We start from the raw sequence: 13,778 nt of genomic DNA, 5'->3' as shown, positions 1-13,778 counted from the left end.
TGTTAAGAAATTATGTTCTGCCCAGATATTGCAATTTCGACACCTGTCTTCAAAGAATTTAGTTTAAATTCCAATCCCAGACAGAAGTAGCAAACATTTAAAGCCTGGATATGAATTAGGCTTGATAACTAGAAAGGAAAGATAGAATAAAAGAAACAATGCACTGCAATTTTAAAGGACACCTTTTATTCTTTTTTTTTTTTTTGCATTAACATAACTGTAAACTAGCATAACTGATCAATAATCACACCTAATATTAACATTTTTAGATGGTACTGTTTAATACTTTGTCTACATGAACCAATTTAAGGAATGCCTTCTGTAAATTACCTTGCACTATTTATTGTTATTACCAAAGCTATACCAACATTTACCCATTTTCTCAGTATTTACACAGATAAACAATTTCAGCATGAATACTCGTGTGTGTTTTGCACTCAATTTCAAATGTTCCACCCATTCCTTCTATGTATTGATGTACAGGTACTGTTTCATGAGAGGTTCAAACTTCCCTATGAATCCCTGCCTTTGGTGCATTGACTTGTGTGAATAAAAAGCTGAGTAAACAAACCATTTAACATTTTGATAAACCTCGCTGGTTTCTTTAAGAGTTTCAACAATATTGCACCCCAACCTAAAGTACTGTTCCATTACCCCTTGTGTTACACAATACAAAATTCAGTACTTCTAAAGAAGTAACAATCTCATCCATCATCTATTTACACCCCTCACTGAACATTAAAACTACAAAATGATTCATTCAAACTGACTAATATTATATAGTCCCCATGTCTAAAGAAATGCACCTTGGACTTGTTTTGTGGAGGAGAACACTTATTTACAAATATCCATACAACTGTTTAGCATTTAACCTGCAACAAATGTACAGGTAAGAAAAGATTGTGGATTGGATCCCTACATGAATCTTAACCCTACTGCGCAGACACAGAACTTCAGTTTTCAATAATTCATAATAAAGATGTTCTGAGTATTATCTTGCTTGCAACATGCTTATTTAATAGTCTAATTACTAATACCAATGTCACTTGAGAACATCAGGTCAATCTTTGTTGTCAGAGGTCAGTGGGTGTGGTCCATCTAATGCACAGGAGGTGCTGGGGGTTGAGGTCCAGGACCTCTCTGAAAATAATGAAGATGATGAAGAAAACGTTAATATGATTTTTAAAAAAAGGAGAGAGAAAGAAAGAAAAAGCCTAGTGTGACATAAAAACCAAAACTCCATCCAGTTCCAATCTATTAAAATATAGATTTAGTTGCCATAAAAACCACACTACCAGTTAAAGTGCATCCTTTAATGAGTGGGGTAGAAAACCCACCCCTCAACATACATATTCTATGCCAAACAATGGGGTGTAAAGGGGTGCTTGAGAAATATGGGGCTGAGGTAACTACATGTCACGTATGGATTGCTAATGCCTCCCAACCTTGATACCCTGACCCCAACAAATTTGAGCTTGAACACCTTGTCAAGACACACATCAATGTGCTTTGTCCATAAGAAAATTATTGAAAAGATGTAGAAACAATTGCCCTCTTTGGCAGAAGTTTGACTGGGACATTGTGTTTTAAAATGGGAACAGTTTCCTGAGAGGGAAGCTTGAGGAAAAACATGAGCTTGAAGGAACAAATATTGTCCTGCTTAATGAAGGCTGTGGCATTTGTTATTCTTCATATTTCTTTTCAATGTGCCAGAAAAATTTTTATGAACAGCTAACAGTTTGCTAAATAGGAAATTTACTCTTCAGTGTTCTATGGTATAACTTTATAAACAGACAGACATGTCCCCTCTGTAACAATAGCTAAACTCTCTTCTATCTTAAATTTAATTTCAAATGCCTACATCAAAGTAGTCGTAAGGTTTGAAAATTGGGGAATATCTCCTGGGATATAACCTAGGATATTGATTAATGGATTATAAATTATTCTAAAATATTTTACTTACATCACTTCGACTTGGTTTCTCTGGACCTTGCCTCATACTCTGAGGTCTAAAAACAAGAAATCATGCACTTTAGCAATAATGGAACTATTAAATTATATTGATACAAGTTTATCCTGTTTGCTTACAAATGGGACATTTGTAGTCAACAACCATTCTTGAGTTATAATAAATACAATTTGTTTCTTCTCACATACTGACAAAATGTAGATGGATGGATTGAATAGTTTATATTACTCTTACCATAAATTAAGAGAAAAATATTGAAGCTATTACCTGAGTAAATACAAGACAAATGCAATGATCAACCAGGCTATCATAATATAGAATGCAGTGTGACTATCACCTCCAGTATCATTTCCTTGTGGGCCTGGCACTGCATGGCATACAGGAAAACCAAATTTAGAGCAGACATAAGTATTGTGGATCACAAACTAATGATAAATTATAATTAATCCAAAAAACAAATAAATAAAACTACTAAATGAGAGAAAAACAACTCAAAAGCCAATCAAATTAGTTACAATTTTAAGTTTGGACCACTTGTTTGGTTCCATGGAAACAACACTTCGTGTTTCTCATCAGGTTTATTACTAAGCAATTTGAGATATCTTCCGACTCAAAAATACTTTATGAGACCTTCCGCCCCAACATTGAAAAATGATAAGTGTATTTAGAGACTAAGAGTTAAAATTTCCAACAAGAAAACATTACCACTTTGAACGTCTTCAGTAACAATGTTTTGGTTGTCAGTTGACAGATTCTTCTAAAATTAAAAATTTTTTGGATATGCACCTTGTCTTCCAATAATTTAAGAGATTTTGTTTCTCCATAAATAATTAATTTGACTTGAAAAACACTAACGGATACAAATTGTTATCAGAAGAATTCAAAACAAGCCGAAGCTCAAGGACGAAAAGTGTAGACCATAGTTATTTACTTGCGTCCTAGGGTTTGGGGAAATTATGAATTTACCACAATTCTAGGTTTGAAAGTTTGTACTTTCACCGAATTATCGTGACGAACACTGGTCCTTCGTTTGCTTGCTTAAACATCGTTATTCCATGTATGTCAACTTTTATTAATCGTAGATAAGGTATAGAGCGAACAAGCCTTTTCTGATATCATTCACCCTAGTTGATATTCTTCAATACATTATTTATTCCTAAATCATCCCAACAAGAAAGAAAACGATAACTTACATTCTTGCAAGCACTGATTATCTGTACAATAACTCTGTGAGGATCTCAGCTGCAAGGAGAAGTTTGACATTTAAGCACAGCACAATATTTGACATGCCTTGCACGGACAAAATTTAACCCACAAAAAAAAAAACATTTTACAATGTTATGCTACGATAAAGGTAATTCGCACTTACCAAGGAAATGAGTCTTCGCATTGCACCTTCGTGGCTGCATATACACTCACATGGATCGAACGAATCGCCTCCGCCTCCGTCCATCTTGAAAGAGGGTAGTACGTACTGATCTCTTGTTCTAGAACACTGTCTTTTTTCGAAGCAAAGCGTTACTTCACCACACAACGACCTTGCTAATCAAAACAACAAAGACAATGACAAAATACCAGCGTTTTTCTCGACACTGTTAGCCGGATCGCCACGACTGTATTAGGTAATAAAGTTTAAACGATCGAGTGCAAAAAGTATGCACCACGGTCGCGCCACGTACTGTTTTGGTAACAATCCCGGATGACGTCAATTATGCATTCATGAAAAGTCTCCCGACATCTGCAATCATGATGGTGAAGTTTATCCTCTCCCAACAATTTAATTCAACGGCTATTGCAAGTTGATTCAGAGCTTTTTAACCCAGTCGCAAAAGTTTTTATCGCACAATATGTTGGTCGGAATTTTTAAACCTTAGCTATGAGTGTTAAAACAGAGCGCAAGCATTCTTCCTCGTCAATTTAACCTTCAAAGTTGTTGACTTCTTCCATGGCAACATTGTCACCCAGACACCTGCCTAAATAATGCATGATCACAGCTGAGAAAGCACCACACCGATCACAATATTACGTGGTTAGGTAGATGTCAGGTAGATATTGTAAGGTTAATATTTTCTTTTACTGAGGTGATGAAAATTCCAATTTTCTAAATTTCGCTACAAAAATTTGAACCGTGGGAACAAAGCCACCAAACACCATCAATACACCTCTTTTCTCGATGAAAAAAAGATGAAAGAAAATGACAATGATAAAAATCACTCTATATTACAAAATAAACTATGATTAATCAGTTTCACATACTTATAAACCTCAGCCAATCAGAGAGAGTTTTCTCTGTAAGAATCGTCATCAATACGCGCGCGACATCATAAAAACCCGCGGGACTGGCTTTGAAAGATATGCTGAAGAAAGGGGAATTAAAACAATTAAAGGATCTAAATCCCTTCCTTTTTATGCCGCTGAATAATAAGGGAAATGGAAATTATGCTGCAACAATTCTCTTTAAAAAGACTTAAAATGCAAGGGTAAGGAAATCATGTGCAATGAAAAAATAATAGCGAATCGAATAGGGATGCAAAAATACTTTCGGAATGGAACGAAGTCGATTTAAACATTCGTGAAAACTCAACATATTCTAGAAAGAATTCAATATATTCCTGATAAACTGAAATGTTTCCGTTTTACTTTCTGAGGATTCTCCTGATCATACAAATTTCACGTGACCGGCTGCAATTTGAGACTGATTTTATATTTATTTCCTTCACAGGGCATCAGGGATTAACGCTCCCATGATGAAACTTCTAATAATTGTTTTCTTCACGGTATTCATTATTCCAGGCGTAACTGCCGCTGAGAAATCCAAATTGTTCATCTCAGCAGCCATAGGCGAGGACACTAAGTTTTGTGGAAACGGAAGTGTTCCCTGTCGAACTTTGAATCATGCCTACGAACTGTTGTCTCCTTCCGGATTAAACTCGACAATTTTGGTGTTGGAAAAAGGAACGTACAGTCTCCACAAGAGCCTGGTTTTTGTGAAGGTGAAAGATTTGAGCTTGATTGGGGGACACGGTGATTCAACAGAGTCAAATACTCGAGCTAAAATCATTTGCGAACCTAACGTGAGTGTGGCTTTCTTCTTAAGTGATAACATAACTCTTCAAGATTTGAAAATAGTCAGTTGCGGAGGATGGCAAGAAAGCGCTATTTCGAAGCAAAACGCTGAAGTTATCAAGTTCAAGACCGCCATTCACTTTGATTACTGTAGAAACATTTGGATGCGAAACGTGGACATAATTGGTTCCATAGGTCATGGGGCTAATTTCTTCGAAATCGGTGGGGTGCTGAACGTAACTAATTGTGTGTTTGAGAACAACACGGTAAGCGCAGATGCCCTAAGAAACAAATCGACGAGTAATAAAAAGACCCTAGAGCAAGTTGGTTACATTATTTCTGTGGGTGGAGTTTTTGTTACATTGAACAATTACATTCGAAACCGGCCATATTTCAAGAATGTCACGCAAGCTCGTCACGAATCCTACATACAAGGAAATAGTTACATATTCACAAAATGTAGCTTTATTGGAAACGGAATATCTGGAGAAGTGGCCCCCACAGACAGTTTTCAAGGACACGCGTTGGATCAGCTAAGCGTTGTCAAAGGAGGTGGTCTGGGAATATTTTTCGTCGGAAAAGCCGAAAACAATATGGTTCTCATCCAGAATTGTAGGTTCTTGGCTAACCAGGCATACTGGGGTGGAGGACTGCAGGTTGAGTTTTCTGAGAACACTAGCAGAAACAACTTCACCGTTCGGAGTAGTGTTTTTCAAAGAAACATTGGACATTCTGCTGGTGGTGGGGCTCGTGTTGGCCACTGGCGGAAAAAAGGTGTCTTTAATCCAAACAATGAAATTCGATTCGTAGATTCTGTCTTCCGGCACAATCGTGGAAATTGGGGAGGAGGCATTTCTGTGTATGGTACCTCAATCTTCTGCAATTGCAAACAAAATTTCAAAAGTAAGAAAACTTTTAGTTTTTATTCATGTCGCTGGTTTGCTAACAAGGCAAATGTGGGCTCGGCCATCGGTACTTTTCTGTTCAATCAAAACAGAGAAAACATTGGTCCCGAAGTGCCTTTCCATGTCGAGTTTATAGACAGTCAGGTGGAGGACAACGCAATTGAAATTCTTGAGGAAAATGTTCAGATCGGGGAGGGAGCGATTTATAACGTCGGTGTATCGATTGTCTTCCGAGGAAAGACGATCATTAAAAACAATACCTATACTGCCCTTGCCTTAGATGGAGGGACATTAGAGCTTTACGACGACGTGGAATTTGTTGGAAATAAAGGAGTCCAGGGAGGGGCGATCGCGATGTACGGATATTCACAATTAATACTGATGAAAAAATCTCGGCTTCTGTTTAAGGAGAATTCCTGTTTGAAAAAAGGAGGAGCTATGTTTATACAGACTCCTGGATCCCCACGAATAAACTACGGCTTAAGTAAAAAGAATCCGAATATTTGCTTCTTTGCATACGAGGACGATAGTAGAAGCTTTAACCAGTGGGACACAGAAGTTATTTTTCAAGAGAATAAGGCTCCGGATGATTCCTTAGGACATTCCGTTTTCGCCACTACTCTTAAGAAATGCCGTATGCAGGGAGAAACTCGTTTAAACAACTCAGTATTAGACTGGAAGTTTATAAGATTTAATCGAACAACAACAGACAATGTAAGTAATGATTTCAGAAGAAATACCAAAGAAATTGCCACAAGCCCCGTCGATATCATTTACAATGTACAAGACTGGCATGTTTCCCCTGGTGAGGTTTTTAGCCCCACTGTTCACCTTCGAGACGAGAAAAATAATTCTGTCAAAGGTATTGTAGAAATCCTGATCAGTAACAGCTCTAGCTATCAGGAAGATGATCCATCTTCAGTTTTCTTACAAACAGATTCGTCGCTTTTCCTTACTCATGGAAAGATCTCTTTCCTGAAAATTGGAGGACACATTAGAAGGAAATTCATTGTTATTCTTCAACACATTGGACGACAAATACTCAGGAAAGTCATACGTGTGGCTTCTCTCAAACCTTGCAATCCCGGCTTCTATCTCAAAGACGGAAACTGCGTTTGTCAAGATAAATTAGATGGTATTTCGAGATGCGACAAAAACGGAAAGACCATTTATCTCAAAGCCGGTTACTGGGGTGGGATGGTGGACGAAACGTTTTATATACACCGTTGTCCACGAGGGTTCTGCGCATGTCCAAGGAACAATATGACTTTAATTGCTCAAGACGAGTGTGTCTTTAATGTCGAGCAAATGTGCAATGGAAACAGAGAACCAGGTAGTACTTTGTGTGGGAAATGTAAAGAAGGATTCAGTGTGGTGTTCGGGCACTCAGACTGCCACAAATGTGGAAAATATGGCTTTTTGGTCGTTATTCCAGTCTACTTGGTGCAAATTTTAGTTTTCGTAAAGGTGGCAATGCTGTTGGACGTGGATTGGTTTTCCGGTTTTCTTAATGGGTTCTTCTATTCCTACCAAGTAATGTTGCAAGTTGTTGGAGAGCGGTTCTTCTTCGACCCATTCATGTTGTTCGTGATCAATTTTTTCAACTTTCGCCCTCGGATAGGGAGTCACCTCTGCTTCTCATCTGATATGGATTATGCAGACAAGCTGTTTTTTAATCTAGCCATTTCTGTCTTCACCCTGCTCGTAGTTGTCTTTCTCGCCAAATTGGTGGGGAAATATCCAAATTGGTGTTTCAGTCGGAGAGTGAAAGGTCCTTTCCGTGCAATATGTACTATCCTTGTTCTTTGTTACACTGGCATCACATCATCATGCTTAGGCCTTCTGGACCCTGTGGTATTTGGCAACACGACAGTTTTGTTTATTAGTGGCAGCACGGAATTCTTCAAAGGCAAACATGCTTTCTACGGAAGCATTGCCATTTTTTTCATGTTCTTTTTCGTAATCCTATTTCCACTTGTGCTGATGTACCGGCCATTCTGCACACGCCTCCTTAGGCCAGTGTTCAACTTGAACCGCTTTAAACCATTCTTTGACGTCCTTCAGAGCTGTTACAAAGACCAGCATCGATCCTTTGCTGCTTTTTATCTCGTTTGTCGCCTGGTCGTGTTGGTGATTGCTATCTATATTCCAATTGGTCCTGTAAGGAGGTTCCTTATAGAGGTCACCTGTATTACGGTCCTATCCATCTTTACCTACGTGAGACCCTATAAGCGATCTAGGCAAGAAGGTGAGGCCGACCCAAAGTATGCTTGGGAAAACAAGTCAGATACCATCCTTCTCTTCAATCTTTCCTTAATGGCAGTTATTGCCACCGCTACTGAAAACAGTGATATCTCTAAGAGGCACAAAGCTCAGTTGACAACTGTTATTAAAGTCTTGGCTTATGTCCCTATGGTTGCTTTGGCATGTTACATTTATAAAAAGACCAAATCACGTTGTGCAAGCGGATGTTGCTCTGACAACCGCGATCTGGAGGGACTACAAGTTACTGACCTTGGCATTGAATGAAGAACCGACTTAACTCCTAAAACTGAGTACTGACTTTAAGCAGTCAACAATTAGTTTATTAAAGTTGCGTTATAGCTGTCCGAGTAACAGAAATGGCAGACATAATTGTGGTGTACTAATCAAACGGAGCATTCAGTAATGAAATTTTTTACCTAGCGTCGAGAACAATTCAGTATTGCTCTGGTTTCTTTATTCTACTCCTTGATAAGAAAACTGATCAATGTAATGCAAAACTTTCACTAATCGCAAATTAGTCACACGCTTAAGGTGCGAATTTTTTGTTGAGTTTTTATTGGCTGATTGTGCCATTTACATTTGTTCTGATTGGCTATGGTGATTACTTTCGTATATTACGGCGATATTCAATCGAAATGCGTCTATTAAACTATCCATTAGTAACTATCACTATTGACACGCCAAGTAACGTCAAACGGGTAGTTGCCGGCTTAAGATAACCGTTTCGACTTTTAAGTTCTGATAAGCCTTGAATAACGTTCTACCTGAGGCTGCTGTGCAATGTTTACTGTATTGAGCGAAGCTGTAGAAACAATCTTGTGTATTTAGATTAAACCAGTATCAAAGACAATTTTAAAAAAAATATGACACACGTTTAAATGGTTCCATATATTAGGTTGTTTCTTTATCCGCGACAAAGGCAATCAAATGTTTGACGCTGTCTATTGACTTTTCCAAAACGAATAGCATTCTGGGAGATATTTTCATTACTACTGTGGTTTGTATACGTTTGCTGCTTTTGATTGAAGCATAAAATTAGTTTAAACACAGGAAATGTAGTTTACCAACTGCTTCGGGTTATAGATATATAGGACGATCTCCAGTTGTAATAAAGCAATTTAAAAGGGGCTAAGTTTTTTACAGATGAAATAACTAATAGCTAAGTTTTTTATCTTTTAGAGAGTAAAACGAACATTTTTTTTTTTTATATAGATCGTCTTGTCCATTATTTATTTGACGTTAAGTATTGAGGGTTAAAAACGTGCACGTTAACGACGTGAAAAGAGTTCAAATAACTACAGAATCCTGTCACGAAAAAGGTTAGCTCCTAGCTTTTCTAAATTCGCAAATGAGAGATAAAGGAAAAATTCTTCCTTGGTCTTGGAATTGTATTCATTTCAGGTTGTTCGATTATTCCTTTCAAGTTATTAATCGAAGATGATGGCTTTTCCGTTGAATTCGCCCCAGGCTTTTCGCTTTTCCAAGGCTTTTACTTCCTTTGAATTGACGTCTAAACAATGTTGAGTAGACATCTGGATCATCTCCGCGAGGACCTGGCTCAAATACATTCTTGCGTAACAGCTTTGGAATATTTCCCGCTGGCTTATATAAAGCCACTACGTACATGGGCCCTGAGGGTGCTACGGAACTTCTGGCGCAGCCAATTCCGAGTTCTTGTGTGCCTTTCCACACAACCTGTGGATTCAGATTAACAACATTCTTGAACAAGATTCAAAACTTAAAATACTTACGAATACTTATGCAATTTTCAATCGAGGGTCCAGCTTCATTCAGAACTGCATTGTCGGTTTTACTTTACTTCGCTCTTTGATTGATCTGGAACTGAACTCTCCGAACTCTTAATCATTTCCATTGAAAACTCAAACCAGTGATGACTTGATGACTCGCATTTTGTCTCCATTCAGAAAGTTCGGTTGGTTTTCACCCAATCACTCCGGCTTCTTGTGAAATTGAACTTTGCGGTCTGTTTAGTTTTGTTTCGACAACACTCAACCAAAATACGGTCTTCTACAAATTATTAAGCCATCAAACATTCTGAGAACGTCGTAAAGAACTAATTGTGTGACCTGTGTGAAAGTGTCAGTGTCTGCGTTGAGTCTTGGATCAGAGTAACTGTAATTTTTGGCCTGGCTGTACCACAGGTTTGTTGCGATTTCTCCCGCATCCTCACATGCCATGGAACCTTTATTGTAGGAGAGAGAAGTGAAATGAAGCAAAACAAAAATTTTCCTGAGCCATTCATGACACGCTTTTGAAGGAACTATTTTGGCAGCAGAACGATATAGGTGTTTTAATACTTTTTCGCTAATTGATATTTTTCTTTGCGATTTAGAGGCCTTATCCCCATTGGTAATTTTCGAAAACTACCTCACCACGCGCAATGTTACGTTTTGCTGTTCGTGAAAGTGTAAAGGCACCTTAAATTAAATGTGTTATACTAACAAAAAAATCAAACACAACGAATATATGAGATTCATATATCTGGGCTGCGGTTATAGAGGCGTATTTGTGCACGATCCTCGCAGTAAAGAGCACTATTTAAGCAAAAGTGAAAATCAGACGTACGGACTAATTTGATGACCTGCTCCCAGTTGGCTTGTTAGCTCAATTGGTAGAGCGCTGCACTAGTATCGCAGCAGTCACTGAATCCCGTACAGGCCTGAATTTTTTCAGGTCTGATTTTCACTATTGCTTAAATAGTGCTCTTTACTGCGAGGATCGTGCACAAATACGTAACAAAAAAATGTTAGATGAGCACGCCCTGATGCACTTGCGCATAAAATACTTTAAAATCCAAGATGGCAAACGAATAAAAATCGCCTCAGAAATGTTAAATTGCAATGTGTATGCCTAGCAATGACAACGCAGCCCTAGCCTGCCTATCAAAGATTACCATGGCGTTCCTTGGAGTAGCTTATGAATTGTCTGTGATATACCTGCCAGTTTTGCCAAGTTTTGACCTAAGTCCATGGCTGAATCTTTCCTTTCAGAGAGTGAGCTTTGTGTCGCTAAACTTTGTGCAAGAGCTTGTGCCTCTGCTGCCAGGCCATCTGACCAGTTCAGAGCAGGAGAATGGTGCACCACGCGGTATTTGTTGTGAGCCTGCAATGCTCGGTGCGGTAATACATTTACTACAGTTTCTAAGGAACAAATAAGTCGAAATAAGTGAAGACTTGAAATGACCGAAAGCGTTATGTACGCATCTTCAATGCGGGATGAGTAGTTCTTCTAGTATGCAATTCACCCGAGAGAAATGGACAGCTTCCCGCGTCAAACTTCTTCGTCACTTAAGATTGAAATTATTTAAATTTGAAGCGTACCTTGTGTTTTGTTACCAAATCCAACAACTAAGAAAAGAAAAAGGGAAAAATTCAAATTGAGTCTTGCATCAGTTTCACTGGTTATTTATATTAAACTTGTTCATTGCATACGGAAAGCTGAGGATATGGAACAAAACAGGGACGAACAGATCTTATCTTGTAAGAAATATATGAGTTATCATGATCTACCTTAAATAGGTGAGCTTTTCAATTTAGTTGTACTGTACTTTTTACTGCAGCTACGTTACTCACAACAAAATATCACAAGAAGCACCACAGCACTCAGCCAGCTTTCCCTGAGCATATCTTCTTTGTGTATTTGTGAAAAGAACAACCTGTTGTAAGACATTGAACAAAGTCACGTTCGTTATAAAATGCTACAAACGATAAAGGCATCTTTTCAAATGATATGACCCTAGTGAGATGATGTTGCTCCCTGATCGATAAGTTTCTACAAATGGCTGGTAAAGCCTCCGGCAGCTAATATCCGAAGTTTTGGGGATTGTAGCCAATGCTTCACACCTTTCTTACTCTTCTCTCATAGTTTTCGCTCTTTTTTCTTCCTATCTTTCCCGTTCGTGGTGGTATTTGTTCGCCTCAGAGGAAAATTATATTCAAACTCTCGTAAGCTCTCTTTATACATTGATCTTACAGTGTTTATTTAGCATGTCACAGTGTCATTGCTGCCGTTTCAGCTGATTAAGTTTAGTTTTATATTTGAATGAAATACAGACATTTAAAGACGTAAGGTAAGGAGTCTTACGCTGAAACCTCCAGTGCAAACGTCTGTTGTCTACGATAAATGAAGCTGCATTGACTTAACCCTAATCTAACCCTAAGCAATAGGATGGGCATTGTTTTCCTGATAATGACTTGTAATTTCCGTCGCCGTTTTGAACAAAGGTGATTCGGTCGGTTGTCTGATAACGAGGTACTGAACTTGTACCTTACAAACCCGTTTAATATGTATGAGGAACCTCGAAGAATTGACTTAAAATATGGGCTTTGTCAAGTCAGTTCTAAGTGCAGTACATAAAGCCACTGATGACCGCTTTGTAACTGAATTTACTCACAGCCGAAAGAGAGAGATAAACATTTGCGACCAGTTTAAGAAACGGCTAAGGATTGGGTGAGATGCAAATATGTCCAGCCGGAACCTGTTTTCATTTAGGTTCAGTCAACCAATTAAATTTTCGACGTAAATTTTCGACAGTTAGTTAAAACGGGCGCCAATTCTAAATACAAATGCAATCATTAATATGAAGTTCAGTTGTCTTTACACACAGCGAAAAACATTCCTTTCGAAATGTCTACGACAGTATATGCGAAAAACGCAGAAATATTTGAGTTCGCCGAAATCGTAGGCCATTATTGTAGCAAGAAAAACTGTCGAGATGAGTTTGATTGGCTCGAAGGTAAAAAAAAAAACTGAAACAAAATGTTGTTTTCCTTACCTCTTTATGATTATGAGCCGAAAGAAAGTAGTCTATTGGAAGAATTTATGCCATTTTGGCGGCCCGTGAGGGCTAAATTGTTCGACAAGCAAACCTGAGGCTTAACTAATCACCTATGGAAATGAGATCATCAATTTATTATCAGTGATTCTCTGCACACAGAGCTGAGAAAGAACCAAATCACTGAACCGTGTCTTTTCAGTCTCATGAAACTTCCTTAGCGGGGATCATTTGTATATTGGAAAAATGGTCATTAGGCTTAATACGTGTTAGCTACATTTAATTGGTTATCTTTCGTTAACATTTTTGCGATTTTACACGTATGGCACGCCTTGGGAGAAAAGTTGAATTCTAAAAGGTACATTACACGTATGTGTGATTTACATCTTAGATTTTACAGCACTTTACCACCCACCACAAGCATTTGGATTAGCGCCGCAAACTCATTTGCCACCAGCGGAGCTCCATACCTAAGAAGAAACGGAGCTCCACTTTGTTAGGTCTAGATAAATATAAATCAATAGCTGCGCTGATCTTTTAGCACCTTAACTGACGTCTGTGACACAAGAAAGAATCGAGCAATTAGGAAAAGAGTATTTAGGGAGAAATTCTTTTAAAAGAGCAATGCCCGAATATTTTGACTAAGGGGATCGTCTGTAGGCGGAGAGAAACCTTGGAATCTTACTTTGGTTTGGAAGTCAGACACCAGGGGGGTAAGAAAAATTGAAAGGAACAAGAAGAGTGTGTAAACATAGTAATGTTCAGGTCAATTCTTAAC

At 38.2% G+C, this 13,778-nt stretch overlaps 3 protein-coding genes across 3 annotated transcripts; 1 reads left to right on the top strand and 2 right to left on the bottom strand.

Annotated features, from left to right (window-relative positions):
- Positions 1-164: 164 nt before the first annotated feature.
- On the bottom strand, positions 165-3,648 carry LOC111339658 (small integral membrane protein 14). Its single transcript, XM_022946361.2, has 5 exons — positions 3,339-3,648; positions 3,163-3,211; positions 2,237-2,336; positions 1,964-2,009; positions 165-1,140 (listed from the first exon to the last, which is right to left on the bottom strand). The coding sequence occupies exons 1-5, from the start codon at positions 3,420-3,422 to the stop codon at positions 1,099-1,101; spliced, it is 321 nt and encodes a 106-aa protein (XP_022802096.1). The 5' UTR covers positions 3,423-3,648; the 3' UTR covers positions 165-1,098.
- A 1,011-nt stretch (positions 3,649-4,659) lies between these two features.
- Positions 4,660-9,410, top strand: LOC111339659 (uncharacterized). Its single transcript, XM_022946362.2, has one exon. It carries the CDS (start codon positions 4,714-4,716, stop codon positions 8,467-8,469), a length of 3,756 nt encoding a protein of 1,251 aa, XP_022802097.2. The 5' UTR covers positions 4,660-4,713; the 3' UTR covers positions 8,470-9,410.
- Positions 8,636-13,129, bottom strand: LOC111339660 (Golgi-associated plant pathogenesis-related protein 1). The gene is made up of 6 exons (XM_022946363.2): positions 13,001-13,129; positions 11,799-11,881; positions 11,547-11,573; positions 11,163-11,366; positions 10,293-10,408; positions 8,636-9,900 (listed from the first exon to the last, which is right to left on the bottom strand). The coding sequence occupies exons 2-6, from the start codon at positions 11,848-11,850 to the stop codon at positions 9,625-9,627; spliced, it is 675 nt and encodes a 224-aa protein (XP_022802098.1). The 5' UTR covers positions 11,851-11,881; positions 13,001-13,129; the 3' UTR covers positions 8,636-9,624.
- Positions 13,130-13,778: the final 649 nt, after the last annotated feature.

This window comes from Stylophora pistillata, chromosome 13 (genome assembly GCF_964205215.1).
Source record: "Stylophora pistillata chromosome 13, jaStyPist1.2, whole genome shotgun sequence".
NCBI lineage: Eukaryota > Metazoa > Cnidaria > Anthozoa > Scleractinia > Pocilloporidae > Stylophora > Stylophora pistillata.
This window is presented reverse-complemented; position numbering and strand designations above follow the sequence as displayed.